Source organism: Anabrus simplex, chromosome 1, assembly GCF_040414725.1.
Source record: "Anabrus simplex isolate iqAnaSimp1 chromosome 1, ASM4041472v1, whole genome shotgun sequence".
Taxonomy (NCBI): domain Eukaryota; kingdom Metazoa; phylum Arthropoda; class Insecta; order Orthoptera; family Tettigoniidae; genus Anabrus; species Anabrus simplex.
In genome coordinates, this window is record NC_090265.1 from 22,975,312 (window position 1) to 22,998,079 (window position 22,768).

At 40.6% G+C, this 22,768-nt stretch overlaps 1 protein-coding gene across 2 annotated transcripts in view; it reads right to left on the reverse strand.

Annotated features, from left to right (window-relative positions):
* Positions 1-22,768, reverse strand: part of LOC136859749 (dynactin subunit 6) — a 178,767-nt gene that overhangs the window by 127,434 nt on the left and 28,565 nt on the right. The window contains exon 1 of one of the 2 annotated variants that reach the window (XM_067138714.2): positions 20,092-20,414. The exons of the other annotated variant lie outside the window; for it this stretch is intronic. Coding sequence (XP_066994815.2) covers positions 20,092-20,225 — 134 coding nt within the window. The 5' untranslated portion in view covers positions 20,226-20,414. Of the gene's footprint in view, positions 1-20,091; positions 20,415-22,768 lie in introns of those variants that run through there. 2 annotated transcript variants of the gene reach the window in all.

Consider the following 22,768-nt stretch of genomic DNA (forward strand, 5'->3'; position numbering starts at 1 on the left):
GTAAATATAAAATGAGAGCATATCAGAAATGGCTGCAAATAAGGACTGATCTGGATACGGAAGTATACGTAGATGAAAGAAATCAAGCAAAAACGAATAAGTGCTGAATCTAAGAGCAACAAATCGTAGGAAGATTTTGATAACAATCTGGAAAGACTTGGCCAAGCGACAGGGAAACCTTTCTGGAGAATAATAAAGAAACTTAAAAAAGGGGAGGAAATGGAAATGAATGGTGTTTTGTATAAATCAGGTGAACTCATAGTAGATCCCAGAGAATCACTGGACAGGTGGAAGGAATATTTTGAAAATCATCTTAAGATAAGAGCAAATATTTATATCGACATCATCAACAACCAAGCTCATCGGAAGGAGGACAGTTATGTTGGTGAAATTACACTTGAGGAAGTGGAAAGGATGGTAAATAAACCATATTGTCATGAACAAGAAGGAATAGATGAAATTACATCTCAATTGTGAAATATTGTTGAAAGTCAGAGATGAAATTGTTTTACAGAATAATAAGATTAGCATGGAATGTTAGTAAGGTACTTTCTGACTAGACGTAAGCAGTAATTGCCACTATCTATAAGCAAGGGAACACGAAAGATTACAACAACTATTGAGGTACTTCATTAATATGTATACCAGACAAGGTGTCCCTAGCATTTTGAAAGGGAAAGTGTGAACAATTATTGGAAGCTGAAGATAAATGAGTGTGGTTTCAGGCCTCAGAGGGGCTGTCAGGATCAGATTTTCAGTATGCACTAGATAAAAAATGCTACAGGAGGAATAAACAGTTATGTTTAAATGTATAGAGGGAAAAGATGTTAGCCGTACTGAGGTATTGTGGAATTGAAGGTAGATTATTGAAAGCAATGAAATGGGCTACGGTGAGAATTAATGGTAGAATGAGTTTTTGGTTCAAGGAACTTACACGGGTTAGACATGTCTGTAACCCTTCATCTTTGTTGTTCATAGTTTACATGGATCATCTACTGAAGTGGTATCCACAATTATTCACAGCGTGCAGAGGTCCACAGTGTGAGACTCTTCACATGGTGGGGAAGTCTCTTTGCCCATCAAACGTTTTAGAGGACAGGTGTCATTAATTTTTGTAGTCCATAAAATATTAAGCTTATTAATAAAATTATCAATCAAATTGCTAAATAAAATAGATAATTGTAAGTTTCTACATTGGCAAACACACATCTACTTTTACACAAACTAGCACGTCTTTGCTAATGTACAAAATACAAATGGCTGTTTTCCTTTCAATTAGTTCTACTTTCATGAGTAAACAATCATCAGGTGCAAATGAACATGTTACAGACAAGTGTAAACAACTGTTCGCAACCCTGGTTCATGTAGTTTTAATACTGAAAAGAACTGTTCACATACAAAGGTAGCCATAATTTATTTCAGACCAACTTTGTTGCATGGGAGAGAATGTTCAATCAATCAATCAATCAATCAATCAATCAATCAATCAATCAATCAATCAATCAATCAATCAATCAATCAATCAATCAATCAATCAATCAATCAATCAATACTGATCTGCATTTAGGGCAGTTGCCCAAGTGGCAGATTCCCTATCTGTTGTTTTCCTAGCCTTTTCTTAAATGATTTCAAAGAAATTGGAAATTTATTGAATATCTCCCTTCATAAGTTATTCCAATCCCTAACTCCCCTTTCTATAAATTATATTTGCCCCAATTTGTCCTCTTGAATTCCAACTTTATCTTCATATTGTGATCTTTCCTACTTTTAAAAACGCCACTCAAACTTATTTGTCTACTAATGTCAATCCACGCCATCTCTCCGCTGACAGCTCGGAACATACCACTTATAATACCAATATAAATGGTCCATTATTGGACATTATAAATTTTCCAGCTAACTCATTCCTGGTTGCCAGCGTTTCACCCCCACATGCTACTCTGGGCTCATCAGTTGGTACCTAGCACACCTACCAAGGCGCATGGCTAGTGCATACTGTGGAGACCACTGCGTAGGCTAATTGTAGCCACCAGCAGTGCCAATGCACTATGAGAGACTTTGTCTCACTACCAAAAATTGATGCCTGCTTGGCCATCAGATGATACAGATGCTGATTCCCATAGGGAATCAGAAATATTTGTTCCGAATTAGTAAATTTTGAATACCAATATAAATGGTCCATTATTGGACATTATAAATTTTCCAGCTAACTCATACCTGGTTGCCAGCGTTTCGCCCCCATGTGCTAGGCTGGGCTCATCAGTTGGTACCTAGCACACCTACCAAGACACATGGCCAGTGCGTACCGTGGAGGCCACTGCGTAGCCTAACTGTAGCCACCAGCAGTGCCAATGCACTATGAGAGACTTTGTCTCACTACCAAAAATTGATGCCTGCTTGGCCATCAGATGATATAGATGTTGATTCCCATAGGGAATCAGAAAAATTTGTTCCGAATGAGTAAATTTATAATACCAATATATGCACTAGCCATGCGTCTTGGTAGGTGTGCTAGGTACCAACTGATGAGCCCAGCCTAGCTGGCAACCAGGAATGAGTTAGCTGGAAAATTTATAATGTCCAATAATGGACCATTTATATTGGTATTATAAATTTACTCATCCGGAACAAAATATTTCTGATTCCCTACAGGAATCAATATCTATATCATCCGATGGCCAAGCAGGCATCAATTTTTGGTAGTGAGACAGTCTCTCATAGTACATTGGCACTGCCGGTGGCTACAATTAGTATACGCAGTGGCATCCACGGTATGCACTGGCCATGTGTCTTGGTAGGTGTGCAGGGTACCAACTGATGAGCCCAGCCTAACATATGTGGGCAAAACGCTGGCAACCAGGAATGAGTTAGCTGGAAAATTTATAATGTCCAATAATAGACCATTTATATTGGTATTATAAATTTACTCATTCAGAACAAATTCCCATAGGGAATCAACATCTATAACATACCACTTAGTCGAGCAGCTCGTCTTCTTTCTCCCAATTCTTCCCAGCCCAAACTTCGCAACATTTTTGTAACGCTACTCTTTTGTTGGAAATCACCCAGAACAAATCGAGCTGCTTTTCTTTGGATTTTTTCCAGTTCTTGAATCAGGTAATCCTGGTGAGGGTCCCATACACTGGAACCATACTCTAGTTGGGGTCTTACCAAAGACTTATATACCCTCTCCTTTACATCCTTACTATAACCCCTAAACACCCTCATAACCATGTGCAGAGATCTGTACCCTTTATTTACAATCCCATTTATGCAATTACCCCAATGAAGATCTTTCCTTATATTAACACCTAGATACTTACAATGATCCCCCAAAGGAACTTTCACCCCATCAATGCAGTAATTAAAACTGAGAGGACTTTTCCTATTGGTGAAACTCACAACCTGACTTTTAACCCCGTTTATCTACAAGTTTCTCACAATCTTGCAACTTATTTATTACTCTATACAGAATAACATCCTCTGCAAAAAGCCTTACCTCTGATTCCACTTCTTTACTCATATCATTTATATTTATGAGAAAACATAAAGGTCCAATAATACTGCCCTGAGGAATTCCTCTCTTAATTATTACAGGGTCAGATAAAGCTTTGCCTAGTGAGATCTATTTTCTAGAAATATAGCAACCCATTCAGTCACTCTTTTGTCTATTCCAATTGCACTCATTTTTGCTAGTAGTCTCCCATGATCCACCCTATCAAATGCTTTAGACACGTCAATCGCGATACAGTCCATTTGACCTCCTGAATCCAAGATATCTGCTATATCTTGCTGGAACCCTACAAGTTGAGCTTCAATGGAATAACCTTTCCTAAAACTGAACTGCCTTCTATCGAACCAGTTATTAATTCCGCAAACATGTCTAATATAATCAGAAAGAATGCCTTCCCAAAGCTTACATGCAATGCATGTCAAACTTACTGGCCTGTAAATTTCAGCTTTATGTCTATCACCCTTTCCTTTATACACAGGGGCTACTATAGCAACTCGCCATTCATTTGGTATAGCTCCTTCAAGCAAACAATAATCAAATAAGTACTTCAGATATGGTACTATATCCCAACCCATTGTCTTTAGTATATCCCCAGAAATCTTATCAATTCCAGCCACTTTTCTAGTTTTCAACTTTTGTACCGTATCTTACTGTAAATGTCATTGTTATCATATGTAAATTTTAATACTTCTCAGCAGACTAAGGATATCTTATTCATAAGTTAGAAGTAACAGACATGAAAATAGTGAGAATGATTGCTGGTACAAACATGTGGGAACAATGGCAGGATGGTACTTGGAATGACTAGATAAAGGCTAAGTTAGGAATGATCTTGAAAAATGATGAAACTGTATGCATGAACTAGCTTCAATGGTGGGGTCATGCGAGTCGAACAGATGAGGATAGATTACATAGGTGAGCAACGGACTCGGTCGTGGAGGGAGACCAAGACGATGATGGCTAGTCCCAGTTTCTGTGCTGGTTGCGTTGTCTGAATATGAAGAGGAAATTGTTGGAACAAACACAAACACGCGGGCCCTAAGCCAGAAGAATTAATCAGACGCGATTAAAATCTCTGACCCGGCCGGGAATCGAACCCGGGACTCTCCGAACCGAAGGCCTCAACGGTTACCATTCAGCCAAGTAGTTGTACCTTAACTGAACTAATAACCTTAATGAATAAGGAAAGAAAATATTTTGTGATAAATAAACTAAATATAATTTCTTCACATCCTAATATTCCTTTCCAGAATGAATCAAATCTATGAGAGGAATAACCAGCATGAAATGAAAAATGGTGAAAGCAATTCCACTGAGTGGCTATCATTGTTTTAAGAGCAGTATAACTGAGTGATAATTCCCAAGACAAATCTGGTCATCTCTACAGAATCCGAGATTGAAATGAATAACAAACACAAGAGGAACACAGATGAAGTCCGGAAAGTGCACTCATATCAAAAGTACAATATTGGTTCAAGCATTTAAAAGAATCTAAACAACCTAATGAACAATTCCCTGGCAAATCAGTCTTCCTTGCAGCAATATCCTATAGTCCTGCTGCTACAAAAACAAACGCTATCATGCCGTACAATACATGCAAGGAAATTTATTCTTACATATGTAGGTTTTTTGTAGACAAGTTTTTATCCAGGTACGATAATTTTCCCTCTCATCAATCAATCAATCAATACTGATCTGCATTTAGGGCAGTCGCCCAAGTGCCAGGTTCCCTAACTGTTGTTTTCCTAGCCTTTTCATTAAAGATTTCAAGGAAATTGGAAATTTATTGAACATCTCCCTTGGTAAGTTATTACAATCCCTAACTCCCCTTCCTATAAACAAATATTTGCCCCAATTTCTCCTCTTGAATTCCAACTTTATCTTCATATTGTGATCTTTCCTACTTTTAAAGACACCACTCAAACTTATTCGTCTACTAATGTAAATCCACGCCATCTCTCCACTGACAGCTCGGAACATACCGCTAATGATATAGATGTTGATTCCCATAGGGAACCTGAAATATTTGTCCTGAATGAGTAAATTTAGAATACCAATATAAATTGTCCGTTATTGGACCTTATAAATTTTCCAGCTAACTCATTCCTGGTAGCCAGCGTTTTGCCCCAGTGTATTGAAAAGGTGGACCCTTTAAGTTACCTATCTTACGTTAGGCAGTTCCCTGTTTATATATTCTTACAAATATTATGCATGTGAAAGATAATCTTTCTGAATTCAAAGGAAGATATACAGTTCACATGCACGACACAAGATACAAGAATGATCTGGATACTCCTCACTCCAGGCTTAGTAAAAGCACAAACAGCCACTGTTATCAACAGCTTAAGATGTACAATAAGCTTCCACTACCTATTCGAACATTAAACAATAGTGCATTTAACAGGTACTGTCACAATTTTTAAGGAGAAAGGCATTTTATAGTGTAGAAGAGTATCTAGAATGTGGTATTTCAAAAACTGACCTAATATAGGTAGCTAAAATAATTTTTCTAATGACTCAGGCATTATGACTGAGATATTGTCTATAGATTATTTTTATTAATACTGACAATACCTAGTGTACACTTCCTGTACTTGATGGTGGAAGCAATAAACTATCTAAACTATTTAAACAGGCATCAATTTTTTATAAGGAGACAAAGCCTCTCATAGTGCGTTGGCACTGCTGGTGGCTCCAAATAGCCTACACAGTGGCCTCCATGGGACATCGCTTCTCGTCACATGCATCGACCTCTCTAAAATGGACTCCTCCGTACTCAACACCACATCTTCTTTTTGATCGGCCGGGTGATGCCGCACCTTTACTTCTGCACCCACCCGCATTAAAAAAGCATATCGACTGACACCAAGTAGGAAGTCAGCCCTCCCATCAACATCATGCCCAACTGCATTCTTCACGATGTCAAACTCGCCTATTTTGATGAAGAACTGCTCCAATACTTCCACAATAACTGCTACCCGATTACCATAGTATCTCGGATACAGGACAATTTTCTTCCCACTCGTCAGATCCTGGTTCCAGTTCCAACAGAAGATGTCATACAACAACTGCTCCAAGACCTCTCTACACTTCGTGTGGAACGTTGCCCTCCATGTTTTGACGACACCGTTGAGCCCCTCGCCACACCCAACCTACCTCAAGGACTTCCGCCTCCCCTGACATCGCTCTCTTCCTACAAAGCTTCAGTCACCGCCAACATCACCACTACCACACAAGTATGAAGGATGAGAGATTATAGTATCACGCTTCCTCTAATACTCCTATAACACAACCGTTACGTCCCATTCCACCCCCCTTATGACGTTTCTTCTCCCCATCCCACCCTCACTTACTCAACGACATGCAACAAACCAGCCGCCTCCTGAGGAAAATACAACCGCTCAAGATACCGCGTGCCCACCATCACCACCGACAGACCATCATACCATCTACAGCTGTGTTGTATGGGGCATGGATCCCAATCTCCCAACTGACGTCATCGTATACGAACTTCGCCTGGCAGGGATCCCCGTGCGGAGAGTGCACAGGATCTACAATGCTGATGGACCCACATATCTCATGCGCCTCCAACTTCCGACATCTGCAGACAGTCAACGCATCACCGCATCATCACTCATGGAATCCAACTATACGGCCGCCACCATCGAGTAGAACCCTCCTGTTCACCTACCCAACCTTTGACCCGACCTACCTCGCCTCGTTGGCGTCCCTGGGCTGCCCCTCCTCCCCCACCACCTACTCCTAATATCTGTTTGCATCCACCCCCGACCAATTATTCCCCCCCAGCCCTGCCCCCATCAGACCTTCTTCGCCTTCTGCTCACATCCCTTATCAACTTCTCCCCCTTCTATCACATCTTTGCACTTCACCTCTTCCCCTGCCCACCCTCACACTCTCCTCTGAATTTTTAATCCTTGCACACATCCCCGGTACTTAAATAATATGAACTCACACCTCCTAAATCCATACTTCAAATTACCCTCCTCCTTACACCATTGCTCCTTCCCCAAAAAGCCTCGATGGTATGCACTAGCCATGCGTCTTGGTGGGTGTGTTATTTACCAACTGATAAGCCCAACTTAGCACACTGGGGCGAAACGCTGGCAACCAGGAATTAGCTGGAAAATTATAATATCCAATAATGGACAATTTATATTGGTATTATAAATTTACTCATTCGGGACAAATGTTTCAGGTTCCCTATAGGAATCCACATCTATATCATCTGATGGCCAGGCAGGCATCAATTTTTGATAAAGAGACAAAGTCTCTCATAGTGTATTGGCACTGCCGCTGGCTCCAAGTAGCCTACGCAGTGGCCTCCAAGGGGGACATAGGACCTCTCTAAACAAAGGACCTCTCTGAGGCAGACATCTACTCTCTGTCGCAGAATCTCCAAATATTTTTTTTTGGCTGGGTGGCCTCCATCTTTACTTTGCTACCTCGCTGACCTCAATTAAGCAAATAGGCTGACCCCGAGTTGGAAGTCAGCCTCCCCGACACCATGTTTACCTGCGTCATTAACGATGTTGATCCCACTATATCTGATGACGACATCTACAGCCACCTCCACTCCGCCAGCGTCCCAGTTCACAATGCCTACTGACTGTTAGATGGCTCCAATTTATCACCATCATCAAAGATTCTTCTATATCTACCCACGTTAGCCGACATGAAGGGCCTCCACGACAGCGGAGTAACTATTCACCAACGCTACTACTTAGTGGATCCAACTCCTCAATCTATAATCGATCAGCTCACCGCAAACCCAACTGCCCTGCCAGTCGCAACCGCACCTCAACCTAGGACATCGCAACAGCAGTCATCGTCCCTTTATTCACTCACCCCACAACTACAACTACCACTACCACCTCCACGACCACTACAACATCAGCTCATACTCCTTGCTATGTTCCCGTCACTTGTGTTACGACATGCCATCCTTCGCCCATAATGACCTCAACCATCCCAATTTGTTCAACCCCCGTACAACCTCGTCCCCAGCAACTCCCTGACAACACCTTGGACTCGCCCGCAGCAATGCCGCCAACGCCACCAACACCTTCGCAAGACGACACCGCAGCAGCCGCTGCAACATCCTCCTCACCAGCGCAGCCACCAAAAACTTTCCACGCTATGTCTAGCTGCGTCATCCGCGGCATAGACCCTACCATCTCTGAATGGGACATCCTCCGGGAACTTCAAGCCGCAGTCCCCGCCTGTCGTGTGTTCAGGATTCGGAACGCCGATGGCCTGATGTATATGGTGCGACTACATCTTCCAACTGCAGATGACATACAACACCTTCTTAACACCGGCGCCCATATCTACCAACATCGCTACAAAGTGGAGCCTTCTCGTTCCCCACCCCAACAAATTCACCATCCCTCCACACATACCTATCGCCGACCCCGGCCAGCCCCCCCTCCTTTTCAACCTCGTCAACCCGTTTGCCCACCCCTTCCTCCAACTAATTTCTTCCCCCCACCCTTTACGACACTAGATATCTTTCGACTCCTCACCACTTCCCTCTGTAATCTTGCCACCACCCTCAACCTCCTAACCTTTCATCTCCACCCTGGAACTCTCATCTAACCTTCCCTCTTCGCACACATTTCCTATCATTTTTCACTTCATCTACCCACCTTCCTTCTCCTTCAGATCTCCACGACCAGCTCGCATCTCTTGGCCAGAGAGAGGGCGTAAACTTCTAGGTGGCCCGCCCCACCCCTTTAGGGTGGGGAATGAAAACTTGAAGAAAGAAAAAAAAAACCTCCATGGTATGCACTAGCCATGTGTATTGGTGGGTGTGCTATTTACCAACTGATGAGCCCAACTTAGCACACTGGGGCAAAACGCTGGCAACAAGGAATAAGTTAGCTGGAAAATTTATAATGTCCAATAACGGACCATTTATATAGGTATTACATACCACTAAGTCGAGCAGGTCATCTCCTTTCTCCCAAGTCTTTCCAGCCCAAACTTTGCAACATTTTTGTAATGCTACTCTTTAGTCGGAAATCCCACAGAACAAATCGAGCTGCTTTCCTTTGGATTTTTCCAATTCTTGAATCAAATAATCCTGGTGCAGGTCCCATACACTGGAATCATACTCTAGTTGGGGTCTATAACCCTTCAACACCCTCATAACCATAACCCTTTATTTACAATCCCATTTATGTGATTACCACAATGAAGATCTTTCCTAGATACTTACAATGATCCCCAAAAGTAACTTTCACCACATCAATGCAGTAATTAAAACTGAGAGGATTTTTCCTATTTGTGAAACTCACAACCTGACTTTTAACCCCGTTCATCTACAAGTTACTCACAATCTTGTAACTTATTTATTACTCTATACAGAATAACATCATCCGCAAAAAGCCTCATCTCTGATTTCACTTCTTTACTCATATAATTTATATTTATAAGAAAACATAAAGGTCCAATAATACTGCCCTGAGGAATTCCTCTCTTAATTATTACAGGGACTGGTAAAGCTTCACCTACTCTAATTCTCTGAGTTCTATTTCCTAGAAACTTAACCACCCATTCAGTCACTCTTTTGTCTAATCCAATTGTACTCATTTTTGCCAGTAATTCCCCATGATCCACCCTATCAAATATTTTAGACAGGTCTCTTAGCCAGGTTTTTCTCAGGGTACTCCTGAATCCAGGATATCTGCTATACTTTGCTTGCTGGAATCCTACAAGTTGAGCTTCAGTGAATAACCTTTCCTAAACCCAAACTGCCTTCTATCAAACCTGTTATTAATTTCACAAACATCTCTAATATAATCAGAAAGAATGCCTTCCCAAAGAGTATTTATCATGCACTAATTGAAAGCCACCTGAATTACATGATTCATATCTGGGTACCGGTATGTTGCAATAAAGAACAATTTGGAAATCAATCAATCAATCAATCAATCAATCAATCAATCAATCAATCAATCAATCAATCAATCAATCAATCAATCAATCAATCAATCAATCAATCAGTCACTACTGATCTGCATTTAGGGCAGTTGCCCAGGTGGCAGATTCAGTATCTGTGTTTTCCTAGCCTTTTCTTAAATGATTGCAAAGAAATTGGAAATTTATTGAATGTCTCCTTTGGTAAGTTATTCCAATCCCTAACTCCCCTTCCTATAAACGAATATTTGCCCCAATTTGTCCTCTTCAATTCCAACTTTATCTTCATATTGTGATCATTCCTACTTTTAAAGACACAATCCAAACTTATTCGTCTACTGATGTCTTCCCACGCCATCTCTCCACTGACAGCTCGGAACATGCCACTTAAACGAGCAGCTTGTCTCCTTTCTCCTAAGTCTTCCCAGCCCAAACTTTGCAACATTTTTGTAACGCTACTCTTTTGTCGGAAATCGCCCAGAACAAATCGAGCTGCTTTTCTTTGGATTTTTTCCAGTTCTTGAATCAAGTAATCCTGGTAAGGGTCCCATACACTGGAACCATACTCTAGTTGGGACCTCACCAGAGACAAATATGCTCTCTCCTTTACATCCTTACTACAACCCCTAAATACTCTCATAACCATGTGCAGAGATCTGTACCCTTTATTTACAATTCCATTTATGTGATTACCCCAATGAAGATCTTTCCTTATATTAATGCCTAGGTATTTATAATGATCCCCAAAGGAAACTTTCACCCCATCAATGCAGTAATTAAAACTGAGAGGACTTTTCCTATTTGTGAAACTCACAACCTGACTTTTATCCCCGTTTATCATCATACCATTGTCTACTGTCCATCCCACAACATTATCGAGGTCATTTTGCATTTGTTCACAATCTTGTAACTTATTTATAACTCTGTACAGAATAACATGATCTGCGAAAAGCCTTATCTCTGATTCAACTTCTTGGCACATATCATTGCTATATATAAGAAAACACAAAGGTCCAATAATGCTGCCTTGAGGAATCACCCTCTTAATATTTACAGGGACAGATAAAGCTTCAACTACTCTAATTCTCTGAGTTCTATTTTCTAGAAACAGAGCCACCCATTCAGTCACTCTTTTGTCAAGTCCAATTGCACTCATTTTTTGCCAGTAGTCTCTCATGATCTACCCTATCAAATGCCTTAGACAGGTCAATCACGATACAGTCCAATTGACCTCCTGAATCCAGGATATCTACTATATCTTGCTGGAATCCTACAAGTTGAGCTTCAGTGGAATAACTTTTCCTAAACCCAAACTGCCTTCTATCAAACCAGTTATTAATTTTGCAAACATGTCTAATGTAATCAGATAGAATGCTCTCCCAAAGCTTACATACAATGCATGTCAAACTGACTAGCCTGTAATTTTTAGCTTTATGTCTATCACCCTTTCCTTTATAGACAGGGGCTACGATAGCAACTCTCCATTCATTTGGTAAAGTTCCTTCATGCAAACAATAATCAAATAAGTACTTCAGATATGGTACTATATCCCAACCCATTGTCTTTAGTATATCTCCCGAAACCTTATCAGTTCCAGCTGTTTTTCTAGTTTTCAACTTTTGTATCTTACTGTAAATGTCATTGCTGTCATAGGTAAATTTTAATACTTCTTTAGCATTAGTCACCTCCTCCATCTGGACATTATCCTTGTAACCAACAATCTTTACATACTGCTGGCTGAATACTTCTGCCTTTTGAAGATCCTGACATACACACTCCCCTTGTTCATTAATGATTCCTGGAATGTCCTTCTTGGAACTTGTTTCTGCCTTAAAGTGCTTATACATACTCTTCCATTTTTTACTAAAATTAGTGTGGCCACCAATTATGCTTGCCATCATGTTATCCTTAGCTGACTTCTTTGCTAGATTCAATTTCCTAGTAAGTTCCTTCAATTTCTCCTTACTTCCACAGCCATTTCTAACTCTATTTCTTTCCAACCTGCACCTCCTTCTTAGTCTCTTTACTTCCCTGTTATAATATAGTGGATCTTTACCATTCCTTACCACCTTTAAAGGTACAAACCTATTTTCACACTCCTCAACAATTGCTTTAAACCCATCCCAGAGACTGTTTACATTTTTATTTATCATTTTCCACCGATCATAGTTACTTATTAAAAACTCCCTCATGCCTGTTTTATCAGCCATATGGTACTGCCTAACAGTCCTAATTTTAATCTCTTCCTTTCTTCCACATTTATTTTTAATTACCACAAATACAGCTTCATGATCACTAATGCCATCTATTACTTCGGTTTCTCTATAGAGCTCATCTGGTTTGACCAGCACCACATCCAGAATATTCTTCCCTCTAGTTGGTTCCATCACTTTCTGAATCAGGTGCCCTTCCCATATTAACTTATTTGCCATTTGTTGGTCATGCTTCCTGTCGTTCGCATTACCTTCCCAATTGACATCTGGCAAATTCAGATCTCCCGCTACAATCACATTTCTTTCCATGTCGTTTCCCACATAGCTGACTATCCTATCAAATAATTCCGAATCCGCATCAGTGCTACCCTTTCCCAATCTGTACACTCCAAATATATCAAGTTGCCTATTATCTTTAGAGATGAGCCTTACACCCAGAATTTCATGTTTTTCTTCCTTAACTTTTTCGTAGCTTACAAATTCTTCTTTCACGAGAATGAATACTCCCCCTCCTACCATTCCTATCCTATCTCTACGATACACCCTCCAGTTCTGTGAGAAAATTTCTGCATCCATTATATCATTTCTCAGCCATGATTCAACTCCTATTACAATATCCGGTAAGTATATATCTATTAAATTACTTAATTCTATTCCTTTCTTTACAATACTTCTACAGTTGAGCACTAACAGTTTTATGTCATCCCTACTTGATTTGCCTTAACACCGCTCCCTAGGCCACCCTGTTTCCCTGAATGTACCTCTCTTTAACCCTTCTAAAAAATTTCCTAACTTATATGTACCACTGCGGTTTAAGTGAAGGCCATCTGAGCGCAGATCCCTGTCTCCTACCCACCCATTAGGATCTAGAAATTTCACTCCCAGTTTCCCACATACCCACTCCATAGTCTCATTTGAATCCCCAATCACCTTCCAATCAGTATCCCTCCTACATAGTTATTCCAGTGATAACAAGCTCCGCTTCCTTAAACTCCACCCACGCTGCATTTACCAGATCCCACACATCCCTAACTATGTTAGTACTTATACCTGCTTGTCTTACATTGTTAGTACCAATGTGAAACACTACCACCTTCTCCTTCTCCTTTCCCTCCTCCTTCTCTTCTACTTTCCTCAACATCTGCCTTAACCTAATTCCTGGGTAACACTCCACCCTGGTACCCTTTCCTCCACACACTTTCCCGACATGTCTAACAATAGAATCCCCCATGACCATAGCCTCAACCCTACCCACCTCACTTGATCCGCTCCCCTCCTGGTCAGTCCTATCTTTCCTGACAGCTGCAGAAGCTACTTCCTCCTCCCTTTTGTCCATCCCATGACCCTGTTCCACCTGTCTTTTCCTATCCACTACTCCACATTTCCCTTTCCTACCTCTTCCCTTTCTCCTACTTCCACACTTCTCGGCAACAGTTCCCTGTTCCTCATCTTCCCTCGGTTGTTCTACCTGCAGTGACTCATACCGATTTCTCACAGACACTTGTCCTGAATTTTGATCCTGAATAGAGCCCTTAGCCTGCAATCTCCTTCCCCTTAAAACATTAGACCACCTGTCTTCCACAATTTCCCCCTTTCCTTCCCAACCCTCTATTACACCTACTGTATCCTGTACATTGTTTGGAGGCCTCAGTATCTTACAGAAAAGAGCACTGAAAATACTCTTCAACTTACCCACCTTAACACCGACAATACAGGTCTACCAGTATTGTAATGGGCTGTCACTAGGTGGTCTTCATAAAAATGCTTCAGCTATTATGTTGTACAAATTAAAAAATGGACAAGCTCATTCGAACACACTTTGCAACTTAAATTCTGATATACATTCATACAGTACAAGAGGATCTACTAAAATTAACTGTAATCATCAAAGTCTACTAAGTATGGCACTAATTCTTTATGGCATTACTCTGTAAAGTTTTCAATAGCCTTCCTGAGCATATTCGAGACGTAACTAAATTACCCATCTTTAAAACCCAGCTTGTTAATTTCTAAAAGTAAAAATATCAAGCCTATAGAGTACTGATTTATTATTATTATTATTATTATTATTATTATTATTATTATTATTATTATTATTATTATTATTATTATTCATTGTACAGTGTATTATATTTTTGTCCTAGAAGCTGATATTCTCAAATCTCATCTCTGTTGCTAAATGTAATTAATTTTACTGCATCATTATGAGCCTTGGCTTTGCCTCTTTTGAAATAAATAAAAAAAATGCAATGCATGTCAAGCAGACAGGCCTATAATTTTCAGGTTTATGTCAATCACCCTTTCCTTTATGCACAGGGGCTACTATAATAACTCTCCATTCATCTGGTATAGCTCCTCCGACCAAACAATAATCAAATAAGTACTTCAGATATGGTACTATACCCCAACCCATTGCCTTTAGTATATCCCCAGAAATCTTATCAATTCCAGCCGCTTTTCTAGTTTTCAACTTTTGTATCTTATTGTAAATGTCATTATCATAGATAAATTTTAATACCTCCTCAGTATTAGTCACCTCCTCTATCTGGACATTATCCTTGTAACCAAGAATCCGTACATACTGCTGACTGAATACTTCTGCTTTTTGAAGATCCTCACACACATACTCCCCTTGTTCATTAATTATTATTAAGCGTATGGAATTTACAGAATGGACAAGTATATACAATATTATACAAAAGAAAAACCTGCAAAGAATACATGGTAAGTAGGGAAGAATTACACATGAATATCTAAATTGTTTATCCACTGCACTAGGGATACTGAGACATCAGCAAAGTCTTTTCGGTCTCCACCATAAGCACGCAGAGGGCATTCATCCATTATATGATGCATGGTCTGGACTAAAGCACCACAATCACATGCTGGAGAGTCCCTGAAGCCCCACTGGTGAAGGGAGAATACAGATCTTCCACAATTTGTGCGGAACCTGTTTAGTGATGCCCACGTTCTTCTTGGCAAGCTGAAACCCGCTGGGGCGTGGTTTGGATTAAAGAGGCTTGGCCACTCCGGAGTTGTATGAATCCATTGCTCTTTCCATTCCTCTTTTAAACTGAAACCAGCATCCATTAGATTCTTAGCTGTTTTCATCGGTGGCTTACGGGATTTCAGCCTTTGTCTCCAGAGATCTACAACATCTCTATGGATAGGTAGAGTTGGATTGGACATGATCTTATCATATTCTTGAACAAGGGCTCTTGAACGTCTCAGGCTTGGTGGAGCAATGTGGGACAGGACTGGCAGCCAGTGCGTTGCAGTAGGCTTCAGAGTACCAGAGATGATACGCATGGTGGTGTTAAGTTGTACATCGACTTTCTTCACGTGGCAACTGTTAAGCCATACTGAAGAGCAGTATTCAGCTGCAGAATACACAAGGCCAAGTGCAGTAAGTCATAATATGTCCGCTGAAGCACCCCATGAAGTTCCACACAATTTAAACAGAATATTATTACGTGATGTCAACTTAGATCCGAGGTTTTCAAGATGCTTTCTATAAGATAGGGTTCGGTCAAGCGTTACCCCGAGGTACTTTGGATTAGGATTGTGCTTTAGCACTGAGCCATTGAAGCATACTTGGAGTTTTGTATTAGCCAACTTGTTGTGGAGATGGAAGCAAGCAGATTCTGTCTTATTCATACTGGGTTGTAGTCTCCAGTTTCGGAAGTAAGAGCTAAGTGTATCCAGGTCAGACGTCAGGATGGCCTCGGCATGGCTGAGATCTGGATGTTGAATGGCAATGGCTAGGTCGTCTGCATAAGAGAATTTTACTGATTTTGTCTCAGGAATATCCGATATGTAGAGATTTGTTCATTAATGATTCCTAGAATGTCCTTGGTACCTGTTTCTGCCTTGAAGTACCAATACATACCCTTCCATTTTTCCCCCAAATTTGTATGACTGCCAATTACGCTTGCCATCATGTTACCCTTAGCTGACTTCTTTGCTAGATTCAATATGCTAGTAAGTTCCTTCAATTTCTCCTTACATCCACAGCCATTTCTAACTCTATTTCTTTCCAGTCTGCACCTCCTTCTTAGTCTCTTTACTTCTCTGTTATAATATAGTGGGTCTGTACCATTCCCTACTACCTTTAAGGGTACGAACCTAATTTCACATTCCTCAACAATTGCTTTAAACCCATCCCAGAGTCTGTTTACATTTTTATTTACCATTTTCCACTGATCATAGTTACTTATTAAAAACTCCCTCATGCCTGTTTTATCAGCCATATGGTACTGCCTAATAACTTAGTCCTACTTTTAAAACCTTCCTTTATATCACATCTTTCATTCCAGCAACACTCTCCAATATCATTTCATTTCATTTCATTTCATTTCATTTCATTTCATTTCATTTCATTTCATTTCATTTCATTTCATCTGTCAGTGATTAATCCTTGCCCCAGAGGCATGTGACAGGGTTTGGCAGCCAGCACAATTCCTATCCTCACTGCAAGGTGGGGGTTTCATTCATTCCATTTCTGACCCCGTTGAATGACTGGAAACTGGCTGTGGATTATTGTTGTTTAGGTACTTCGTAGTCCAATGTGAAAGTGCTGAATATGGACAATCTCTCTGTAACCACTGAAGATAATATTGTAAATGGCAAGCAAAAACTCTTCCAGGCCTTCACCGAGGAAGTAGTAAGAAATTCCATACATGAGAAGAAATTAAATAAGTAAGCTGTAGGAATTGATGGCATTTTCAACTAAACTTGAGGGTATCACTCTTCAGTAAATATGTGACACGTGGAGACACTCAATAATGAAGATCATTTTTAATTATTTTTTCACAAGTTGCTTTACATTGCACCATCACAGATAGGTCTTATGGCGACGACAGGACAGGAAAGGGCTAGGAGTGGGTAGGAAGCATCCATGGCCTTAATTAAGGTACAGCCCCAGCATTTGCCTGGTGTGAAAATGGGAAACCACGGAAAACCATCTTCAGGGCACGAAACCACTATCTCCCGAATGCTGCGTAGATTCATATCATGGGACTGCCTTGGAAATCAATGTCTTTAAACTTTTCACAAGGTTGTTAAGAACGAGATTGATAGAAGAGGTTGACCAAGCATTACCAGAAGAGCAATTTGGCTTTAGACGAGGATGATACATAACGAATGTGATAACAAATTTAATTGACGACATAGATGATGCCCAAAGACACCCAAAGGGAAAACTTTACAAGACTTTCTTACACTACAAAAAAGAGTTTGACCTCATAGATAGGAAAAATTGGGAACATTATTAGGACATATGAATCCTTTAACGAACATCATCAAGAACATTCTTGCTTATAATTAAATCACTGTAAGCAATAACCTCTCTCTCGAATCTGATAACGCAGATGGAGTGCTAAACGGGTGACTCACTGAGTCCCACGCTGTTCAATATAGCAGTCTCAGACTTAATTTACAAAATAAAGGAGGAAGGTAACGAGGTAAATATTTACATGTATGCAGATGACAATGTACTTGTATCGAAAACACTCGAGAAACTATAGACTTCTTTCAACTAGCTGAATATTTGGGCAGAGGCAAATAAATTCAGAATTAATTGACAGAAGATGGTACAGATGATTTTCCACAAGGAGGCAGACCAGCATTAAGCGAGAAAATTTGCTACGAGAATGGAGGAGGAACTTTGCAAATCACAAGCAACTTTTAATATATGGACATTACAATACAGAAATTGGGGACTACTTATACCAGACACATCAAGGATAGAATGGCTGCAGCAGTAATAACAATGAATGACATCTTGATTTTATGCAAGCTCTAAGTTGAAGTAGCAATGAAGCTGTTCCATGCAAAAATATCACCAATAATCACAAACAGAATAGAACTGATATGGGAATATCTAACCAAAAGAAATATTCTCAAGACATTGAAAATGTGAAAGCAAAATACATGAAAAAAGCTACTATGCCTATCTAAATTTACTTCATCAAGATTATGTTACGAGCCCACAAGACAACTTTTCTACACAGAAGAACTCTGATACAAACTAATATTGCCAACTACGGCTGCATTCAAACAATTACTGGCAGAGCTTCAAGCCAAACAGAAAGAAATATGGGAAAATTTTTATATACCGCAGAGGCCATGATTAGTACTGATTGGATGAAGGCAGACTTATGAACTCAAGACACATAACTAGGCGACTAGATGAGCAACACATGGTTTTCATCAAGTCTGTACCAACAAAACTTTTCACACTCCAAACAAGGAATATATTTGTGTATTATGCAAGGAGACTTGCAACATATATTTTGTTGTGACGTGCCTTGTGGCCGTGACCGTTAAGACGTTCAAGTCTGACACCGAGGTTAGCTGGTTCGATTCCCGTTGGTCGAAAAAATGTTCACCATCAGAATGTTGACTGGCAAGGTAGGGGAGGTTGTGGTATACAATTTCTAATCACTAGATTGCGTGCCAAAAGCCCGGATTAAATTTCAAACCTCTCCGCAGTGCTCATATGGAGTGAGGGCTTATGACGTTGTTGATGGTGATTCGTCGTCGGACGAAGACGTTAAACCTTGAGCAAACCCCTTGGTGCTATTCGACAGGAGTAGGCTATGTGCCGGCACCGGGTTTCACCCTCTTCCTTCTTACTATCATATATCACATCATTCATTTCATCTCATTAACTCCTCTCATGAGGTTGACGTCAGGAAGGGCATGGAAAAAGAAAACCTACAACCTTTTCCCAGTCAATGACTGGGTCAGGGATGAATGAAGCCCCCATCTAGCGGCGAGGATAGGAACTGTGCCGGCTGCCGACGGCTGTCGCACTGCTCTGGAGCAATGATTAATGACTGACACTTGAAATGAAATGATAATGGAGAGTGTTACTGGAATGAAAGTTGATAGGGAAAACTGGAGTACTGTCCCGCCTCCACTTTGTCCAGCACAAATCTCACATGGAGTGACCGGGATTTGCACCACGGTATGAGGCCGGCGCGCTGCCGCCTGAGCCACGGAGACTCAAGTCCGATCAGGAAAACCCGCGACGACAGATTTATCTCACCTCATACTCGACCCCGCAGAGAAACGGGACAAACACTGTACTAAAAGGCAGATTGGACTAACAAAATTCTGTTTAAATTGTGTAATTTAAGTGTAATTTAATGTTCTGGCTGAAATAAATTCTTTATTTGTTTAGTCCACCGGGATGTATTGAAATTGTGATGACTTTACTGTAAGTTCGCCCTATACTACCCCAACCTGAAGACATACCAGTAATCAATTTTAACGCTTTTACATGTGTGACAGCGTGTTACATTTATGGAATCAGTCTACTTCACTTTAATCCTTCATTGTCAAATGCATCGAATTAATTTATTTTAAAAATATGCTCTACGTTCTCACAAATTTGTAATAAAATTCTAAAATCATACTTACCCTAACCTGTTAGCGGTGGTTGAACTCGTAGCTGTGACTGAAAGCTTATTGTAAAGCTGTAAACGAGACATAAGTAATGTTGCATTAAGTATCGTTACTACGAACAAAACAACAGCTGTCACTACGCTAGCCATGGTGAGACTAAGAGTACTTCTTCCCGTATTCAAGAACAAGATTTCGAGCAAAAGTCGACTTTGTACCCACCAAAGTCACTATTTTCCTACTGATAGTCGAGACTACGTAAAGTAGACCTTGGCCGAGACTCTGCTTCAAAGTCACCAATGGTCCATTAAATTGCTCAGGTTTCTTTCCATTTTAAGAGCTACAGCTAATAAGCTAAAGCACTGTAGCCTTTGTGAGCTACCGGCACTATGGCCTGACTAGAGATGGGACAGAAACTCGAGCTCGATATCGACTTCCTATTGTTATCGGTCAACCACACAAGCATTTTAAAATAGGTACTGTAACGATCTACTAACTTGAAGAGCAGACGAAAGGAGGGGGAGGGGCAGTCCTCGGGAAGCGTCGTGACACTTGTGGAACATAACAGGTGTTGTGAGGTCTTGATTACCTTTCCACGCGTATAACTAGTGTTTCTTTAATATGTATGATATGTTACATTATGCTTATGTGAGTTTGTTCGTGGCTCAGGCGGCAGCGCGCCGGCCTCTTACCGCTGGGGTTCCGTGGTTGAAATTCCGGTCACTCCATGTGAGATTTGTGCTGGACAAAGCGGAGGCGGGACAGGTTTTTCTCCGGGTACTCCGGTTTTGTCTGTCATATTTCATTCCAGCAACACGCTCCAACATCATTTCCTTTCGTCTATCATTCATTAATCATTGCCCCAGAGGAGTGCGACAGGCTTCGGCAGCCGGCACATTTCCTATCCTTGCCGCTAGATGGGGGCTTCATTCTATTCCTGACCCGGTCGATTGACTGGAAACAGGCTGTAGATTTTCATTTTTTCATTTGTCAAGGAAATCTCGTATCGCAATGACTAGTCCTGGTGTAGGCTGACGTATTAAGCAAGAAACATTAGTGAGGAAGTCAATTTTATGCAGTGATAATTGCGTTATATTCTGTACAATAACAAATCATTCGCTTTAACATAATCACAATTTTTTCATACAACTCAACACATCTTCAAGACTACAACCTAGGAATCTCCATAACAACACAGAACAAAACACTATCTTTCCTCTGCTGGAAATCGATTATTCGCACAAGATACAAAGCCCCATTCGCAAATCCAAACGTAACATTAAGGTGGTGTTCACAATGGAGGAACGTAACATTAACGTAAAGAACACACAGCACCCAATCAAAACACTGCCATGTTATTAGCACGGAAGTCGGGTTTTATGCTGTCTCACAGTTTTATGTAGTACCTCTATAGAATCAAACAACGTGGTAGCGGAATTCATGTGGAGTGGAATCTGAGGTAAGGCTTTTTGCGGATGATGTTATTCTCTATAGAGTAATAAACAAGTTACAAGATTGTGAGCAACTGCAGCGTGACCTCGAAAATGTTGTGAGATGGACAGCAGGCTATGGTACGTTGATAAACGAGGTTAAAAGTCAGGTTGTGAGTTTCACAAATAGGAAAAGTCCTCTCAGTTTTAATTACTGCGTTGATGGCTTGAAAGTTCCTTTTGGGGATCATTGCAAGTATCTGGGTGTTAATATAAGGAAAGATCTTCATTGGGGTAATCACATAAATGGGATTGTAAATAAAGGGTACCGATCTCTGCACATGGTTATGAGGGTGTTTAGGGGTTGTAGTAAGGATGTAAAGGAGAGGGCATATAAGTCCCTGGTAAGACTCCAACTAGAGTAGGCCTATGGTTCGAGTGTATGGGACCCTCACCAGGATTACTTGATTCAAGAACTGGAAAAAATCCTAAGAAAAGCAGCTCGATTTGTTATGGGTGATTTCCGACAAAAGAGTAGCGTTACAAAAATGTTGCAAAGTCTGGGCTGGGAAGAAATGAGAGAAAGAAGGAGAGCTGCTCGACTAAGTGGTATGTTCCGAGCTGTCAGCGGAGAGATGGCGTGGAGTGACATTAGTAAACGAATAAGTTTGAGTGGCGTTTATAAAAGTAGGAAAGATCACAATATGAAGATAAATTTGGAATTCAAGAGGACAAATTGGGACAAATATTCATTTATAGGAAGGGGAGTTAGTGATTGGAATAACTTACCAAGGGAGATGTTCAATAAATTTCCAATTTCTTTGAAATCATTTAGGAAAAGGCTAGGAAAACAACAGATAGGGAATCTGCCACCTGGGCGACTGCCCTAAATGCAGATCAGTATTGACTGATTTCTCTTCTTCTAACAACCAATGGAGCGCTAAGTTTTTAGACTCTTCGTGCGACGATGTATGCTCTGAAGCTTGTTTAAGTTTCCGACTGTGGTGGAACTACTGACAGGAAAACCGTAAGTTAATATGGGTCTCACCATAGCGATTAGGCTGTTCGTATGGCCCTCGACCGAAGCCTGTTATATTCCTGCCTATAGTTCCGTTTTTATGAGTTTCGACTTGACAGTTAACCGGAAGTCAGCCTGCGGTGCCGAATTGCTGTGAACACAAACAGCTGATTTACGATACACTACACGAATAGAAATGTAAATACTGGAATATAAGTCGATAATCAGTTATTCTTTGTAGCAACAT